The 20,259-nt window shown below is 43.8% G+C and overlaps 3 protein-coding genes across 3 annotated transcripts; 2 read left to right on the top strand and 1 right to left on the bottom strand.

Annotated features, from left to right (window-relative positions):
• The first annotated feature begins 14,417 nt into the window (after positions 1–14,417).
• Positions 14,418–14,870, top strand: LOC137312519 (histone H2B 1/2-like). Its single transcript, XM_067979055.1, has one exon. It carries the CDS (start codon positions 14,418–14,420, stop codon positions 14,790–14,792), a length of 375 nt encoding a protein of 124 aa, XP_067835156.1. The 3' UTR covers positions 14,793–14,870.
• A 947-nt stretch (positions 14,871–15,817) lies between these two features.
• LOC137312531 (histone H2A.J-like) lies at positions 15,818–16,207 on the top strand. Its single transcript, XM_067979069.1, has one exon. The coding sequence runs from the start codon at positions 15,818–15,820 to the stop codon at positions 16,205–16,207; it is 390 nt and encodes a 129-aa protein (XP_067835170.1).
• Positions 16,208–19,385: 3,178 nt separating this feature from the next.
• Positions 19,386–19,979, bottom strand: LOC137312627 (histone H1-like; the record flags this gene model as incomplete). The annotated part of the gene is made up of 1 exon (XM_067979149.1): positions 19,386–19,979. A coding segment is annotated over one exon (594 nt), but the record flags the coding sequence as incomplete, so codon positions are not given.
• Positions 19,980–20,259: the final 280 nt, after the last annotated feature.

Genomic DNA, 20,259 nt, shown 5'->3' on the forward strand with positions numbered 1-20,259 from the left:
GGACAACTGCCCATAGAGGACAGCGACCTGTGTTACCGAGCTGTTGGGGATGAACTCCTCTTCGACAACACGGTATAGGGGTCCAGTCTCCGTGGAGGGGGGTTATCAGCTTTTACCCGAATACACGGATCCATTCGCCCACATTCATGTTAGTGTTCGGCAAACACTGTCTGATGTCTTTCACACACCTGTCGAACCTTGGGGTCAGAGACGTAGGTGGTAATTTCACCTTCACATCTTGGGCGGTAAACTGACGGAGCAAGAATTAAAATCGGGTCGGTTCTGTAAGGGGCGGGTGATCGGCTCTACCAGTTCAGTCCCCAGCGATGGTGAAAATTTCCCTCCACGTGTTATGAACCGATGCAATTTGAGAAAATGGACCAGCTTGTGGGCTTCGAAGATTCATTCCAGGGCGTAGGTCAGGAAAGGTGGGTCATGTCCTGAGAAGAGCGGCCCGAGCAACACCCACCTGTTTCCGGTCTGGCCACGTGTAATATGTAAATCAGAGTATTATGACGTACACGGGAAACCATTTAATGCTGGCTAAAAATGGGTGGAGGAGCCGCCCTTTCGATGGGCATTGAGTGGTCCAGAACACTGAGATGTTTCTTTTTAACTCATATTTTGTGGGGCAAGGAGGAGCAGGAGAGCTTTCCCTTGGCCTGCTGCGGCCGTGAGAAATCTCCCGGCCCCTGATCGTCTCAGAAATGTATCAGGAGGTTTCCTTATAGATCTCTGTAACCAGGCCCAGCCTCATGTCCCATTAAACTCCCTGCAGTGAGCAAACAATGCTGCACAGCAGCTCAGAGAGGAAACGATCTCCGGAACTCCCCACTGGAATTTGAAGTTACCTTAATATTTTACCAGTTAGTAACGGTCCGGGTGTTGGTCCATTATTATTCTATTCTGGTCAAAACAAATGTCCCAATGAACAGGACGCTGCCTGACCCTGACAGCTCACCCTCAGTCCATCCCACCGGGCAGTGTGTATGATGGGAAATAATCATCAACCGAAATGGAGCATTTGATTTTATTCATTACAGGATTAAACATTTAATATTGAAATCATATTATTTCCCGACTAATAACAGCAAACCATTTCATGTTAGAATCAAATCTTATATTATTTCTCAAAAAGCATTTGTTGGATAAAATATAATTCCTGTCTGTTATTTCCAAATTTATTTGAAGTATTGGATTGATATCAGTTACTTCAGTGAACTCATTCGTGTCAATGGATAGTAAAATCAGGCGTAGTGAACAATGGGGTCCCGATCCGCTATCGCCGACTTACTCCACCGCCAAAGTGGAAAATCCACTCTCTTAATTAGCAGTTTACAAAATTCTTATTCCAGCTGATTTGTAGAATCTCATGTGTTGGGGTTTGAATTGTGAAGCGGATTTTCTCCGCCAGTTTTACCGTCTCACAGAGACTCTCACCCTGAATCTGTGAAAAGGTTATGACCATGAAGTGGGATTGGAGCCGAACACATCCCCAGTTACGGTGTGGCCTGGACACCCCATTCTCTCTGTTTTATATCAGACAGTATTCCACCTTCAAAAACAGCACTCGAGAGAGAAAGCGAGGCACACACTGTCAGTCTTACACTTCCTATCAGTATGTTCATATCACGGTTAATAGCAGTATCCAACCTTCATATACAGCACCGGAGAGTGAGAGAGAAAGGGAGACAGATACTGTGACAGAGCGAGCGGAGAGGCACAGTGCAACAGTATCAGTTCCAGACTGACTTGTAAAGTTGAGTTTTATCCAGAAATTCCCGTTGTAGAGACAGAAGATGTAGTCTTATCTCTCACTGATATACCAGAGACGGACACACTATTAATCCCACACTCAGGGACAGTGCAGAGAGTGACCAAAACAATGTGGGCCGAATTTAACCCTCTCTTGCCTGTTGTACTACATTCGGTTTTGCAGATCAGGGCTGTTCGCTATTACTCTCAGTGACCGAGAGTTTCAATCTGATTATATTAATATGGGACTGTTGCTGTCAGATATTAATCCTACACGCTCCCAGCAAATACACGGACTCCGACTTTCATCCCATTTTTCTCCTGGATTGGTTTGAGAAATCCTGCATCCAGTTTCGGAGTCACAAGATGGTTAATGGGGCCAAGAATGAACAGAATCCTTTGGCTCATTTCAAAACGTCCCACTTTATCTATGAAAGACTATTTACCATCAAAAGATACCGAGAGAAACAGCAGGGATGGAAACATCTAGTTTAATAGTTCGAGATTGTAAAGTCAGTCTGGATTCCAGCGTTAGGCACTGGTGGAATCCCATCTGTTTCCCATTCTGGTGCCTGTTCCTGCACTGCCTGTGGACCCCATTCCCTCTGACCTTTCCCCCAGCCCCACTTCCTTTGCTCAGACTCTGAAAAATTCCAATTGGGGAAAGTTTCCATCGATTTTTGTATTGGGAATTAAACCAGATATCTGCGCATGCGTGACTCAGCCCCGCCCCCCGCGCTGCTTGTTGGTGAGTGGAAGAGCGCATGCGCGATCCCCTCCCCCTGCTCGGCCGATTGGGGCCATTCTCTCAGTGAGCGGAAGAAGATGGTTTAAAACAGCCGGGAATGGAGAGATCATGACCCCCGGGGGAAGGGAGCAAAGAACAGCCTCGTTACAGCAGCTCATCGCTTCGGGATCGTGTCCGCAGATGGGCTCAGAGATCGGCATTGAATCCGGGGGAAGGTCAGGGGGAGTCCGGGGGCTTTTCGTAAGAGGCGGAGTGGATCAAGAACTTGTCCCGGAACATGGAGTGAGAGGGGGAAGGGAGAGGTCATTCTCGGGCTGTGTGTGTACCGGGTGTGTCCAGGGGAAGGGAGAGAGAATAGGGAGAAACTGCTATTTAAAATCATTGCTGCTTTCTCTCCCCAAACCAGTAGTGAATGTTCCTGGTTTAGTTCCAGTCTCACCCTGTTTATTGTTATTGGAGAGTGAATAGTGGAAACAGAGCCGGACAGTAATGATGTGTGGACTTATACAAAGAGCGTCTATTGAAGGCACCAGGTGAGAAGTGTGAAGGACACAATTTAAACAACTGCTGTTATATTTCTGTTGAACGGTTATTCTCCTGGGAGAGGGAATTAGAAACCTGACCTGTACAAAGTCCCCACCCCATCGGGTAGTCCCATTCATGGATCAGTGCGGGGGTTGGGTTGAGTCTGGATGTCACTAAATTGTTGTAAAACAGCCCAACACACCTGGTGTGCAGAAGCTGAGTGCTGCAGTACTGCAGTGGAGTCAGACACTGACACTCTTTGTATCGCTGATTTACATAATTATCATTAACAGAGCTATTAAACTTATCACTTTTGTATTTTCTACCTCACTGGTTCTGGAGTTACAACAGTTACTTTTTTCTTCTGACAGAAAAATACTTGAAGGGCCAAGAATAAATGTGATGCTTCCTCCATCCTAGGCACAAGGAACAGTGCAGCCAGCTCCTCCTCACACACAGTAGGTACGTTATCATTCACATAGACACAGACAGGTCATCAGTTCCACAGTCTCAGACAGCAGAAGCAGTCAGTCCCAAACTGATCCCAATATCCGGAGGCACATTTTCAATCCAACACGGAAACAGAGCAGGTGAGGCAGACGCTGTTTCCATTTCCCCCTAACTCAGTACCACTGACAGGTAGATACAAAAATCCCAGTCCAAAGTCATGCTTTAAGATTGTCAATCCCACAGTAGGTTAACAGTAGCTACGAATTAAATACCAGATAGTAATCACACATGGTGCCCGATTGAAAGGTACGGAATGAATTGCAATAATGTAACCCGAGATTCAAATTGAATACTTGACCAGAACTCTCACACACATGTGAGTTTAATACATGTCGTATCCATTCGAATAGTGTAGCATGAGATACAAATTGCATACAGGTCCAAAACTCTCATACAGTGTCAGATTGAGAAATGCTGTGACAGCGTAACATGAGAAACAAATTAGATATCAGTTTATAATGCACTCATGGTATGAGATTGAAAGATACAGTATCAATTCCATTATTGCAGACTGAGATACACATTACACAGCAGTCCAAAAATGTCATCATATCAGTTTGAAAGATACATTATCATTCAAATGTGTGTTCAGAGATACAGATTTAATCATAGTCCAAAAAGCACACAAATTATCTGATTAAAAACCTCCAGCATCTTATCCGAAAGTGCATCCATATTTACAAATTAAATAATGAGAAAAACTATTTAAACATTAAGATATTAAAGCTAAATTATTGAACGCTATAATATAAACAGAGAGAATAATTTTACAGACACAGAATGAATCCCACACTCGCATACCGTACCAGAGACTGAGACACGCAGAAGGAATCTCAAACTCACATGCAATACCAGAGACTGACAGATACAAAAAGTGAATCCCACACTCACACACAGCACCAGAGACTGACAGGTAAAGTATGAATCCCACACTCACACAAGCTACCTGAGACTGAGATACAGAAAGAATCCCAAACTAACCTACAGTATGAGAAACTGCATATGTGGAAATAATACAACACACACACACAGCACGAGAGAAGGTATATACAGACAGAAACCCACACACAGTACCAGAGAAGGTATATACAGAGTAAATCCCACACACAGTACCAGAGAAGGTATATACAGAGTGAATCCCACAAACAGTACTAGAGAAGGTATATACAGAATGAATCCCACACACAGTTCGAGAGAAGGTATAAACAGAGTGAATCCCACACACAGCAATAGAGAAGGTGTATACAGAATGAATCCCACACACAGTACTAGAGAAGGTATATACAGAATGAATCCCACACACAGCACAAGAGAAGGTATATACAGAATGAATCCCACACACAGTACTAGAGAAGGTATATACAGAATGAATCCCACACACAGCACAAGAGAAGGTGTATACAGAATGAATCCCACACACAGTACTAGAGAAGGTATATACAGAATGAATCCCACACACAGTACTGGAGAAGGTATATACAGAGTGAATCCCACACACAGTACTGGAGAAGGTATATACAGAGTGAATCCCACACACAGTTCTAGTGAAGGTATATACAGAGTGAATCCCACACACAGTAATAGAGAAGGTATATACAGAGTTAATGCCACACACAGTAATAGAGAAGGTATATACAGAATGAATGCCACACACAGTACCAGAGAAGGTATATACAGAGTGAATCCCACACACAGTACCAGAGAAGGTATATGCAGAGTGAATCCCACACACAGTACCAGATAAGGTATAGACAGAGTGAATCCCACACACAGTACCAGAGAAGGTATATACAGAGTGAATCCTGCACACAGTACCAGAGAAGGTATATACAGTATAATTTCCACACACAGTACCAGAGAAGGTATATACAGGCTGAATGCCACACACAGTACCAGAGAAGGTATATACAGAGTGAATCCCACACACAGTACTAGAGAAGTTATATACAGAGTGAATCCCACACACATTACTAGAGAAGGTATATACAGAGTGAATCCCACACACAGTACTAGAGAAGGTATATACAGAGTGAATCCCACACACAGTACTAGAGAAGGTATATACAGAGTGAATCCCACACACAGTACCAGAGAAGGTATATACAGAATGAATCCCACACACAGTACTAGAGAAGGTATATACAGAATGAATCCCACACACAGTACTAGAGAAGGTATATACAGAGTGAATCCCGCACTCACATATAGTACCAGAGTGTGACAGATACAGAATCTATCCCACAATCACACACAGTACCAGAGACTGAGAGATCCCAAATGAATCTCACAGTCACCTACATTAGTACAGGCTGATTTACACTTAACATACCAGACCAAATATCTCATAATGTCAGATTGAAAGATACATTATCAATTCCATTGGTGCAGACTGATCTACACATTACATATCACTACAAAAAAACTGACAAAGATTCAGACTGAAATATACAGTATTCCATTCACACAGACTGAGCTACACATTATATACAAGTTCAAAAATGTCACCATATCAGTTTGGAAGACACACCAAATCACAATTGTGTTTCCATCGATAGAGATTTAATAGAATTCCAAAAAGTGCCCACATTCTCTGATTATAACATGCAACATTACATTTTGAAGTGTATCAGTATCTACCAATAAAAGACTGGGGAACATATTCATACATTAAGGTATTAAAGTACAGTTTTGAATGCCGTACAATAAACGGAGATACAATTTACTTAAATATAATGAATGAATCTCACACTCAGATACAGTGCCAGAGACTGACATGTACAATGAATCCCATGCTCACACAATGTACCAGTGACTGGCAGATCCAGAGTGAATGCCGCACTCACACACTGTGGCACAGACTGACAGATACATAATTTATATCACTCACATACTGTATCAGAAATTAAGAGGTATGGAATGAATATCTCACTCACTTACAGCACCAGATACAAACAGAAACAGAATGAATCACTCATACACGCGCGCGCGCGCGCGCACACACACACACACACACACACACAGACACACTCAACCAGAGACTGATAGGAACACAATTAATCCCACACTCACACACAGTACCAGTGATTGAGAGATACAGAATGAATCCCACACTCGCACACAGTACCAGAGACTGACAGATACAGAATGAATCCCACACTCAAACACAGAACCAGAGACTGACAGATACAGAATGAACCCCACACCCACACACAGTACCAGAGATTGACAGATACAGACTGAATCCCACACTCACACACAGAACCAGAGAATGACAGATACAGGATGAATCCCACACTCACACACAATACCAGGGACTGAGAGATAAAGAATTAATCACACACTCACACACAGTACCACCGATTGACAGATACGGAATTAATCTCACAGTCATGTTACTGCAAACTGAGTTACACATCAGATACCAGTCCAAAAACCTCATAGTGTCTGATTGAAAGATGCAGTATCAATTCCATTAGTGCAGACTGAGCTACATTTTATATACATTGCAAAATACTCATACAGTATTGTACTGAAACATAAAGTATCAATACCATTGGTACAGACTGCGCTACACGTTACACACAAGTCCAAAAACCTCATAAATGATCAGACTGGAAGATGTCGTTTCAATTCTATTATCACAGACTGAGACACAGATTACATGGCAGTCCAACAATCTCATAAATGATGACTGGAAGATACAGTATCAATTCTATTAGCACAGACTGAACTACACATTACATATCAGTCCGAAAATCTAATACAATATTAGGCTGAAAGATACAGTATCAATTTCATTAGTGCAGACTGAACCACACATGATATAGCAGTCCAAGAATCTCAAAGAGTATCAGACTCAAAGATACAATATCAATTCCATTAGCACAGACTGAGGTACATGTGACACACCAGTCCAAAAATCTCATAGAATATCACATTGAAAGATTCAGTATCACTTCCATTAGTGCAGACTGAGCTACATCTCACATTCCAGGCCAAAATCTCATACAGTATCAGACTGATAGAGACAGTATCCACTCCTTTAGTGCAGGATGAGCTACATATTGCATACCAGTTCAAAAATCTCATACAGTGTTCGACTCAGATACAGAATTAATTCCATCAGTGCAGACTGAGCTGCACACTACATACCAGTCCAATAATTTCACTGTGAACAGATTGAAAGGTACATTATCATTCACAATAGAGTTCAGAGATTAAGATGTGATCCCACTCCAAAACTCACACACGTTGTTTGATTGAAGAAAATTAATATTTACAGATTAAATACACGATGAAGAACTATATCATTAAAAGTGTTAAAGATACAGTTTCAAATACAATGCTGTAAACTGAAATAAGAATACAGAATGAATCCAGACTTGCACATTGTCTCAGAGACTGAATTACAGAATGAATCCCAAACTGAGATAAAGCAGCACAGAATGGCAGATACAGAATGTATCCCACACTCAGATACAACACCTGAGATTGACAGATACAGAATGTATCCCACACTCAGATACAACACCAGAGATTGACAGATACAGAATGTATCCCACACTCAGATACAACACCAGAGATTGACAGTTGCAGAGTTAATTCCACACTCAAACATAGTACCAGAGACTGACTGATACAGAATGAACCCATCACTTATATGCAGTACCTGAAACTGACAGATGCAGAATATACCCCATGCTCACACTCAAAAACAGAGTCTGACAGATACAGAATGAATCCCAACGTACCAGAGACTGACAGATACAGAATGAACCCATCACTTATATATAGTACCTGAAACTGACAGATGCAGAATATACCCCATGCTCACACTCAATAACAGAGTCTGACAGATGCAGAATAAACCCCACCAGACACAGTACCAGAGACTGACCTCTACTGGACGTAAGAGAGAACTGTAAAAGAGCGGAACCAATTCACATTTCCTGTCGTGGTTCCAGAAACAGGACAATGTGCAATGTGAGGAAAGTTTCTGTCTGTAACTTTTATTCTCGTATTTTTGCACATTTTGATAGTGAAAAATGAAGTCAATTGATTCATAATAATTTTTTTGTTTTACTCATTCGATAGTTGTGAATTTGCCCCATTATTTTTCACTTACATTGCGCAGTATTTCTCTCTAATTTCTCAGGATGATTTACATTGCTCCTCTGTCCCGTTTAGACTCTTAATTTCCAAGCAGTCTGTGGCCTCCTTAATCCCCCTGGCAAAATGCACCAGCTCACACCTTTCTATATTGAAATTCAATGGCCATTTACACGGCCGTTCTGCAAGCTGATTTTGTCGTAGTCTTCCTCGATATAGACAATATACCCGAAATTAATTACAAGAATTTAAAACAGCGTTGCAAGTAGTGTTTGGTCCAACAGCTCGTCTCCATTCCCAGTTTTTCTAAATCCCACTCGTGCAATATAATGTGAAGAATGAGTTTATCTTCTGCCCCTCTCTCATCTGCAAACTTCAATGATCCGGGATTTGGGGACATCTACTGGCCGGAAGCAGAACTGCAACAGTTCGGAACAAATTGCTGAAACCAGACAATGTGCAGTGTGAGCGTGTTTGTGATTGGTGCCAGGTACTAAATCTAATTTTTTTCTACCTGCCCTGTTTGTGATTGAACAGTAAACAGAGCCGGACAGTAAGGATGTGGGGAGTTATACAAAGAGCATCTATTGCAGGCATCATTTGTGAAATATGAAGGACACATTTTAAACAGCGGCTCTGTGGTTTTGGTTGAACTGTTAGCCCCATCGGAGAGGGGATTAGAAGCCTGACCTGTGCAAAGGTCCCCGCCCCATCGGGTCGTCCCATTCATGGATAAGCGAAGGTGTTGGCTTGTGTCTGGATGTCACTAAATTGTTGTAAAACAGCCCAACACACCTGGTGTACAGAAGCTGAGTGCTGCAGTACTGCAGTGGAGTCAGACACTGACACTGTTTGTATCACTGGTTTTCATTTGTGGATATTACAATGAGTATTAACAGAGAGATTCAATTGATCACTTTTGTATTTTCTACCTCACCTGTTCTTGAGTTACAAGAGATAATTTTTCTTCCTACAGGCAAATCCTTGAAGGACCCAGAATCAGTGTGATGTTTCCTCCGCAAGGAACAGTGCAGCCAGCTCCTTCTCACACACAGTAGGTACATTATCACTCAGAGCACAGAGACACAGACAAGTCATCAGTTCCACAGTCTCACACAGCAGAAATAGTCAATCCCACACTGATCCCAATCCAACAGTCAAACAGAGCAGGAGATACAGATGGAATTTCCATTTCTAAACAACTCAGTACCGCTGACCGGCAGATAAATAATTCCCAGTCCAAAATCACACCCAGTATCAGATTGAAAGGCACTGTGTTAATCTCACATTAGTTCAGCCTTAGCTACAAATTAAATACCAGTTAGAACTGACACATGGGACCGAATGATCGATACAGAATGAATCACAATAGTGTACCCCGAGATTCAAATTAAATACCAGCCCACAACTCACACACATTATGAGTTTAAAGATGCAGTATTCATGCCAATAGTGTACACTGAGATACAAATTAGATACCAGTTCAGATGTTACCCATATTTGACTCACATATATGTCCACAAACTTCATAGTGTCAGAATGAAATGTACAGTGTCAATTCCTTTACTGCAGACTGAGGTACACATTAGATACCAGTCCAAAATTCTCATACAGTATCAGATTGAAAGATGCAATATCAATTCCATTAATACAGATTGAGCTGCTCATTATATACCAGTGCAAAATTCACATGCAGTATCGTACTGAAATATACAGTTTCAATTCCTTTACTGCAGACTGAGGTACACAGTAGATGCCAGTCCAAAAATCACATTCAGTGTCAGACTGAAAGACACAGTTTCGATTTGACTCGTATAGACTGACCCACACTTTACATGCCAGTATACAAATCTCACACAGTATCAGACTGAAAGATACAGTATCAATCCCATTAGTGCAGACTGAGTGACACATCATATACTGGTCTAAAAATCTCAGTGACAGGTTGAAAGATACAGTATTAATTCCAACAGTGCAGATTGAGCAACACATATATATATGGTCCAAAATTCGAATACAGTATCGTAATGAAAGATACAGTATCAATTTCATTACTGCAGACTGAGGTACACATTTGTTACCAGTCCAAAATTCTCTTACAGTATCAGATTGAAAGATGCATTATCAATTCCATTAGTGCAGACTGAGCTACACATTACATACAGTCCAAAAATCACATTCAGGGTCATGCTGAAAGATACAGTATCAATCCCAGTATTGCAGACTGAGCCACACCTTACAAACCAATCTAAATATATTACACGGTATTAGACTGAAAGGCACAGTACGAATTCCATTAGTACAGACCCAGCTACATATTGTATGCAGTCCAAAATTCGTATATACATATTATCATATTGAAACATACAGTCTGAATCCTATTAGTGTAGACGAAGCTGCACATTGCAAACGATTCCAATAATTACTTCAAACTCATGCTGAAAGGTATGGCATCAATTCCATTATTGCGGACTGAGTTATTCCTGACATACCAGTCCAAATATAGCACAAAGTGTCAGCCTGAAAGATAAAGTATCAATTCCATTAGCGCAGACTGAGCTACACAATAAATACCAGACCAATAATTTCACGGTAAAATATTGAAATATACATTATCATTTACAATAGTCTTTCAAGAGATTTAAGATGTAATCCTACACCAAACCTCACACATTGTTTGATTGAAACAAAATACAGAAGTGTATCCATATTTAAAAAATAATGCTAGACAAAGGACCGTGCAAACATTAATGAATTAAAGATACAGTTTCAAGTAACATGCTGTATCCTGAAATAAGAATACAGAACGAATCCAGACTTGCACTTTGTCCCAGAGACTGAGTTACAGAATGAATCCCACACTGAGATAAAATTCCAGAGACTTCCAGTCACAGAATGAATCCCACACTCACAGGTGGCTCCAGAGACTGACAGATACAGAATGAATCCCACACTCACACACAGTACCAGAGACTGACAGATACAGAATAAATCCCACACTCACAGGCAGCACCAGAGACTGACAGATACAGAATGAATCCCACACTCACACACAGTACCAGAGACTGACAAATTCAGTGTTAATCCCACACTCACTCAAAGTACCAGAGACTGACAGGTTCAGAATGAATCCCACACTCACACAAAGTACCAGAGACTGACAGATACAGAATGAATCCCACACTCACACAAAGTACCAGAGACTGACAAATTCAGAATGAATCCCACACTCACATACAGTACCAGAGAATGACAGATAGATAATTAATCTCACACTCACAGACAGTACTGGAGGCTGACAGATACAGAATGAATATACAGTCTGACATCGACTGGCCGTAAGCGAGAACTCTAACAGAGTGGAACAAATTCACATTGTCTGTCGTTACAGAAACAGGACAAAGTGCAATGTGAGGAAATAGTTTCTCTCTGTAACTTCTACTCTGTTATTTTTTAATATTTTGACAGTGAAAAATTAAGACAACTGACTCATAATAAAGTTTTTGTTTTGTTGATTCAAAAGTTGTGAATTTGCCCCATTATATTTCACTGTACATTGCGCAATATTTCTGTCTGATTTCTCAGGACATGAATTAGATTAATTCAAATAAATCGAACTAAAACACAAATAAAAACTGAGCACAAAGCTGGAAGTTTTAATGGCGACCGTCAAAAGTGAAAGGGATGAAATAGAGAGAAAAAAATACCAAAAATGCTGGAAAGACTCAGCAGGTCCGGCAGCATATGTGGAGAAGGGAAGCTCGGGTTAACGGTTCAGGACTATGACCCTTCAATAGATCAGAAAGGTTAATCCGACATAATTTAAATAAGGGACGGGAATCAGCAGAGAGAAAAAACTTCAGAAAATCTATTAATTTCACTGAATCCGGGCAATTGTTTCCCGTATCCACTGTACAGATCAGTGCAAATAATAATACAAAGGGAAAGAGTTAAATTCAAAGTTATGGGGGAAAGAAATGACCTTTCAAAGTATTTTTTTAAATATAAATAAGACCCGTTTGTGTTTTCGAAACACGATCTCTCTGAACATCATCAAATTCGGTTCCAGTCTTGGTGATTCTGAATTCAGCGTGCTGGGATTCAAACCTGTTGGAATGAACTGTTTGGAAGGCAGCTCTGCTCACCATTATAGCGCCTTATTTCACTAGGAGGGAAAAATCGAGTGTTTCTGTGGATTTTGGGTTTGGGGTATCTGGTACTTTAATCATAGACAATAAATAGTTTCCAAACATCAGCCCCTGAACAGACACAAAAAGCTGGTGGAATTTCTCATTCATAGATATTAAATAAGAGGATGGCAAAAGCGAATAGGAAGAGGTTTGGAAGAAGTCACAAAAACAATTAGGGAAGCAAACAGGAACAACGAAATCAAATTATCAAGGAATATAAAAAGAAATAGTAAATTATTCCACAGACACAAAAATAACAAAAAGGAAAACCAGAATAGTTTGAGTGCCACTAAGGGATGCACAAGATAAACTCACAGGTAATGTCAGCGAAATGGCAGAAATAATGAATTGTTACTTTGCCTCAGTATTTACCAGGGAGATTAACAGGGTAAATATGATATAGAGGAAGAGGTCAATAAAGATATCAAGACATTTAAGTTAGAAAGGGTGGTTAAACTGGTCCAGATGGATTGCATCCGCACATATTAAATGAAGCAAGGGAAGAGATAGCAGAGGCACTGTTACATATATAGAAAAAAAATCATCACAAAAACGAATAGTGCCAAAGGGCAGGATGATAGTTAATGTGATTCATATATTTTGAAACAGGAGATAGAACAAGTCCAGGGAACTATAGGCCAGTTAACAAAAGGTCGGTGGTAGGAATGATCATGGAATCTTTTACTCAATGAAGCAATCGAAAAACATCTAGAAACCGAAAATATAATAAAGAATAGTCAGCACGGATTTCAGAAAGGGAATGTTTAACAGTTTGACAGAAGGTTTGAAAGTTTAAATTACAGTTGAACATAACTTATCTGCTTTTCAATTCTATTCCTCTAGACATAAACCCCAGTGCTGTGTTTGCTTTCTGTGGCCTCATCAACCTGTGTTGCTACTTTTAATGATTTGTCAATCTGTACCCCGAAATCCCTTCGCTCTTCTACCACATTTAGACTCTTATTTTCCAAGCAGTATGAGGCCTCCTTATTCCCCCGAGCAAAATGCACCATCTCACACCTTTCTATATTGAAATTCAATGGCCATTTACACCGCCTTTCATCAAGCTTATTAAAGTCTTCTTGTATTTTGTTGGATTCTTCGTCAGTATAGACTATACACCCTAAATTAATTACAAGAATTTAATACAGCATGCAACCAACATTTGGTCCAACCAAATGTTTCCAATTCCCAGTTTTTCTAAATCCCACTCGTGCAACATAATGTGAAGAATGAGTTTATCTTCTGTCCCTCTCTCACCTGCAAACTTCAATGTCCCGGGGTTTGGGGACATCTACTGGCCGGAAGCAGAACTGCAACAGTTCGGAACAAATTGCTCAAACCGGACAATGTGCAGTGTGAGCGTGTTTGTGATTGGTGGCAGGTATTAAATCTGATTGGTTTCTTCAGATATCCAATCAGAGAGTGAATGGAAAAGGTGACGTTGTATCACTCCGAATGACCCAATCACAATCAATGCCTTCCTCCATCCGTCATTAGCATAGGGCTGTGGGGCTGCAGATTTAATCCGAGTTCGGAGCGGATTTGGGTCATTCCTGGGTCTGAAATTGAGTTTGAAAATGCCTGAGGACAAGAAAGCAGCTCCCAAGAAGGGCGCCAAGAAAACCTTGAGTAAAGCACCAGCCAAGGGCGGCAAGAAGCGGAGAAAGTCGAGGAAGGAGAGTTACTCCATCTACGTCTACAAAGTGATGAAGCAGGTTCACCCCGACACCGGCATCTCCTCCAAGGCCATGAGCATCATGAACTCCTTTGTGAACGATATTTTCGAGCGCATCGCGGGTGAGGCTTCCCGCCTGGCCCATTACAACAAGCGGGCGACCATCAGCTCCCGGGAGATCCAGACCGCCGTGCGCCTGCTGCTGCCCGGGGAACTGGCCAAGCACGCCGTGTCGGAAGGGACGAAGGCGGTGACCAAGTACACCAGCTCCAAGTAAAACTCCACAATGCACTGAAAAAAATGAACACAAAGGCTCTTTTAAGAGCCACCCACAGTCTCTCTGAAGACGCTGTAACGACCCCTCTGTGTCGAATCATTTTACTGTAGAATGTTTGATACTAACTGTTTTTCTCTAACTCTTGTGCTTTTCTAATTTCTCTTGAAATCTAGTAGATTCTCATCATCACTGCCGGTTATAATCTGTGTGTTGCTTTTTTATTTAGTTCCAATAACCAAAAACGTGTCACTGATCCTCTCGTTCTCGTTCATATTCCGACCCTTCCCCCGCTACTGCCCATTAAGAGCCGTTTTAAGGGGGTGGATGAGACTTCAGTCATTTTTTTCTCATTTTCACGTTTGTTTGTTCATTATTCGGGAATATCACTTTCAGAACCGCAATCCTTTGTAAAGCAACAGCCTTGAAAGAGACTTCACACCGAGTACAGAATAGTCTGAAGGATCTGTTACTGTTCGACTCCTTGCACCAGGAGTCCCGGCTCCGGTTTCGATCGCGATGCAGCTCCTGCGAACAGGGATCAATCCACAATCTGTCGTTTGTTCCTTTCACAAAGATTGAGCTGGAATCTGTCTCGTTACAAAATGGGTCTTTATTCCCGCCCGATTGAACATGAACGGTTAATGAAGCCGGATTTTAACCGGAATGTATAAGGTTCTGGAAGTTGTGACGGAAAATGTGGAACAACAGAGTAAAAGGAGAGAGATATTTAAATTTTTGTCTTTCGCGACATTATTTACTAAATCCGATTCTTGTGTTACAGAAATATTGGCGGGCTTTTCAAATTTCAAAAAAACGGTTCAGTTCGGTATTTTCCGTCCTTTTCTCCTTCGGCTATTGATTTGTGAATAAACAGCTCTCTGATTGGGCTGTTCGTTGAACCAATGAGATTGAGAACAGATGGACCAATCACAAGTGCCCCCACTGCACTCCTCCAGAAGGTATAAGAAGGGCGAGTGCGGGAGGATTTCTTCATTCTTTGTGAAAGTGTTTGTGAGATTGTGGAAATGTCTGGAAGAGGAAAAATCGGCGGTAAAGCTCGGGCCAAGGCCAAGTCTCGCTCATCCCGGGCCGGACTGCAGTTCCCTGTGGGCCGTGTTCACAGGCTCCTGCGAAAGGGGAATTACGCTGAACGTGTGGGTGCCGGAGCCCCGGTCTATCTGGCTGCTGTGCTCGAGTATCTGACGGCTGAAATCCTCGAGCTGGCCGGCAACGCGGCCCGCGACAATAAGAAAACCCGCATCATCCCCAGACACCTGCAGCTGGCCATCCGCAACGACGAGGAGCTCAACAAGCTGCTGGGACGGGTGACCATCGCTCAGGGCGGGGTGCTGCCTAATATCCAGGCCGTGCTGCTGCCGAAGAAAACCAGCAGTGTGAGCACCAAGAGCAAGTAAAGCGATCAAGATTTAACCTGATAACCCAAAGGCTCTTTTCAGAGCCACCCACGGTATCTATGAAAGGGCTGGTCACTGTCTGTGGGCTCAGGTATTAACTTCAAAAGGACTTGATTCCGATTCGAGAAACTAACAATAACTTGTTATGCCCAAATCATCCATATCGGTCTGTTGCAGTAATCGCTTCCGGACCGCAGATGTCGCCAACGTCCAATCGATTATAATTTGCAGTTTGTCTGGTGAATGAGACAAAATACCAGAACCGTTAGAATTGCCAACTCGGGCGGGTGGGATACAGAAATACCAGGGACGCTTCATATTATTTACCGTCCCATCCTCGGACAACACTGGCTCAGTCTGTGTTATTTTACCCAGATTTGTACAACGGATGCTGACTGATGTGCTGTTATTGTATCAGCGATTACTGAATTAAGAATGTGAGTGAAATTTGTGTTTGGATGTGAGTGAGGTATTTATTCTGTCCCTGTCCGTCTTATATCTGCTCCCTCCCCTTTTTACGTTTCCCATTTAAGCAAATTTCTCACGACCCTGCCATTTCAACCCAGGAGATCACAGCTCTTTCCATCGCCGATTTGGTGGCTCTGAAAAGAGCCTTTGTTGAACTTGGTGCTGAAGTCGGGTCGGGTTTAGGCGCGCTCCCCGCGGATGCGGCGGGCCAGCTGGATGTCTTTGGGCATGATGGTGACTCGCTTGGCGTGGATGGCGCACAGGTTGGTGTCCTCAAACAGCCCGACCAGATAAGCCTCGCTGGCCTCCTGCAGGGCCATGACGGCCGAGCTCTGGAAGCGCAGGTCTGTCTTGAAATCCTGAGCGATCTCTCGCACCAGGCGCTGGAAGGGCAGTTTGCGGATCAGCAGCTCGGTGGATTTCTGGTAGCGGCGGATCTCCCTCAGAGCCACAGTGCCGGGTCTGTAGCGATGAGGCTTCTTCACTCCGCCCGTGGCTGGAGCGCTCTTCCTGGCCGCTTTGGTCGCCAACTGTTTGCGAGGAGCTTTCCCGCCGGTCGATTTGCGCGCTGTCTGCTTGGTCCTGGCCATTTTCTGAACAGATCTCAACACAACCTGAGAGACAGAGACTGTGAATACGGAGTGCGCTCTGGGGCCGCCTTTTAAAGCGTCTAAGGGTATCCGCCCCTGGCCTGTGATTGGCTGAGGTTTCACCCCCAGACAAGGAGGGACTGCCCCGGGACTGTGATTGGCAGGTTTGATCCGAGATCTGTCAGTCAGACCAAAACGGCGCGAGGTATTGGGTCCCAATTGGCTGAGCTGAAATTAATCTTCAATTTCAAAAAGCCCGCCAATTTCAGAGCATCAAATAACAGTTTCAAGAAAATTTCATTTCCCTCCAGCAATTTAAGAATCTCTCTCTTTATAATCTCCATTATTTCCATCTCCTCAGCTCAAATCTCAGGCTGTTTCACATTCCGGTTCATTCTCTGATCTGTCTGTAAACGGGCGGGAATAAATCCCCGGTCATTGATTTCCGTAACGGGACAAAGTCCAGCTTCAATTTCAAAAATCCCGCCAGTTCCGGCCCGGTGAAGCGCTCCTCAAACAGAAACTTCACATCGAACTGATAATTGAATGAGGGCAGGAAATAAACACCGAGCAGAGAGGACACAGCGGGAGAGGGAGTGAGGAGGGATTTTACTCTGAGCGGAGAAGGTAATGTCTGGGGAAAGACTCTGTATCACCGCCTGTTCATTTATACCGTGAAACCGGGAATTCCGCTCCTTCTCTCGGGACGGCCGAGAACCCGGGCCGTTGTTTCTGATCTCCCTGTACCGAGTTTTGGGGAATCTCCCCATACTAATTAAATATCGGAAACTGATTCCCCATCCTGAGATCTTTCCTCTCCCCGTTCCCAGGTCAGTGCTCTCTCTGTGAGGCGGTGGGTGGCTCTTAGAAGAGCCTTTGTTTTGTGTCCGGTTAGAAAGGGTCGAGTTGTTCAGCCGCCGAATCCATAGAGAGTGCGGCCCTGCCGTTTCAGAGCGTACACCACATCCATGGCAGTGACCGTCTTGCGCTTGGCGTGTTCAGTGTAGGTGACCGCGTCCCTGATCACATTCTCCAGGAAAACCTTCAGCACCCCGCGGGTTTCCTCGTAGATCAGACCCGAGATCCGCTTGACACCGCCACGGCGAGCCAGGCGGCGGATGGCTGGTTTGGTGATCCCCTGGATGTTATCACGAAGCACTTTTCGGTGCCGCTTGGCTCCGCCTTTCCCCAGTCCTTTGCCTCCTTTACCTCTGCCAGACATGATTATTCTTCACTCAAATCGCTGCTGAATGAACAGCAAACTGATATTGGTTCCGTTTTTATGCAGCCTGCCCTGACCTGACTGAAACAGACACAGGGTGAGAGAGGGAGGGGAGGAGACAGAGATAAATATTAAACAGGGAGGGGAGGAGACAGAGTGTGATATTAAACAGGGAGGGGAGGAGACAGTCAGAGTGACGGACAGAGCGGAGAGCGGCCTCTGATCTTCCAGCTCCACCTCCAGCTTTCTCCACCCGCCAATTTCAAACCGTTTATCGATAATAGAACCGAAACACAGCGCTCCGCACAAACCCTTACAGACTCGGGCTTCATAGAATCCCAGAGCTTTTCAATAAGCCCCGTTACAATCAATAGTCAGTAATATTCCTGCCTAAATACAGTCCCTTCTATAACAAGACAACCCGCCTCCTTCCATTTCAGTCCCAGACCCGATTCTATCTCCCCGCACATTCCCTCCCAGACGGGTTCAGCAGTTTATAAACACTTTATTCCAGCTGATTTGAAGAATCTCATGTGTTGGGGTTTGAATTGTGATAGCTGCCGATCTCCGCCAGTTTTACCCTGTCACGGACTGTCGCCCTGAATCTGTGAGAAAAAATGAACTGGGACTGGAGCCGAACACACGCCAGTTCCAGTGAGGCCCGGCCCGGACATCCCATTCTCTCTATTTTATTACAGACATTGGGGGTCGGGCGGTGATAGCGAATGTCAGCGAGTCACCAGGACCCTGGGTTTATTTGAAATGATTTCTATCTGAAATCTGAGCCCTGCCCCGGGACAGGAATCATCTGATTCCGGGATCAGCTCTTTTCTGAGAGACGTGGGTGGCTCTGAGAAGAGCCGTTGGGTTCAGATGGTCACAAGTTGCACTTGTTTTTTTACTTCTTTTTGCCCGCTGCTTTCTTAGGCTTTGCTGACTTCGGCTTGGGCTTGGCCCTCGGTTTTTCCACCTTCTTCGCCTTCGCCTTCACTGGCTTGGGGGTCTTGGGCTTCTTAGCCGCCGCTTTCTTCTTAATTGGTGATTTCGCCGCCTTTTTCGTGGTCGATTTCTTGACCGCTGGTTTCTTGGCCGTTAATTTCTTGAGGGCTGTTTTTTTGGCCGCTGGTTTCTTTCCGGGAGATTTCTTGGTCACTTGTTTCTTCACCTTCTTTCCCACTTTTGCCTGGGTTTCCTTCTTAGCGACTCTGAAGGAGCCCGAGGCGCCCGTGCCCTTGATCTGCACCAGGGAGCCTTTTCCCACATTTCTCTTGATACTTAATTTGATCTGGGACCGGTGCTTCTCCACATCCAGGCCTTTGGCAGCCAGAACCTTCTTTATCGCGGCCAGGGATATCCCCTTGCGATCCTTGCAATCCGCCACAATCTTGAGGATCTGTTCGCCCAACGGGGGACCGGTGGTCTTGGGTCGGGGAACCGCCTTCTTCTTCTTCGGAGCCTTGGGTGGAGCGGCGGCGGCGGCAGGAGGAGCCGTTTCGGCGGCTGCAGTGTCTGTCATGTCCGGGACTCTGTCGAAAATCTCTCTGACAGTCAGAGCTGGGTCAGAAATGAAACGAGAGGCGGCGGCACAGAGCAACTTAAAGGCTCAGAGCGGACGGGGCGGAGACATCCTGCTGTCAGCTCCCGGCCCCTCCAGCCTCTCTGTGTTTCTCTCTCCTCTTAAACTCCCCGATTCCAATTCAAATCGGGCACTCCAGAGTCCCAGACTAGCCCCTTCCTATATCTCACACCGGAATGTTTGCTGTCGAAAAACT

The sequence above is a fragment of the Heptranchias perlo genome, unplaced genomic scaffold (genome assembly GCF_035084215.1).
Source record: "Heptranchias perlo isolate sHepPer1 unplaced genomic scaffold, sHepPer1.hap1 HAP1_SCAFFOLD_43, whole genome shotgun sequence".
NCBI classification, from domain to species: domain Eukaryota; kingdom Metazoa; phylum Chordata; class Chondrichthyes; order Hexanchiformes; family Hexanchidae; genus Heptranchias; species Heptranchias perlo.

Bases quoted from the DNA above. Each gene is read 5' to 3' on its own strand.
- LOC137312519 (XM_067979055.1), top strand. From the start codon at position 14,418: ATGCCTGAGGACAAGAAAGCAGCTCCCAAGAAGGGCGCCAAGAAAACC.
- LOC137312531 (XM_067979069.1), top strand. From the start codon at position 15,818: ATGTCTGGAAGAGGAAAAATCGGCGGTAAAGCTCGGGCCAAGGCCAAG.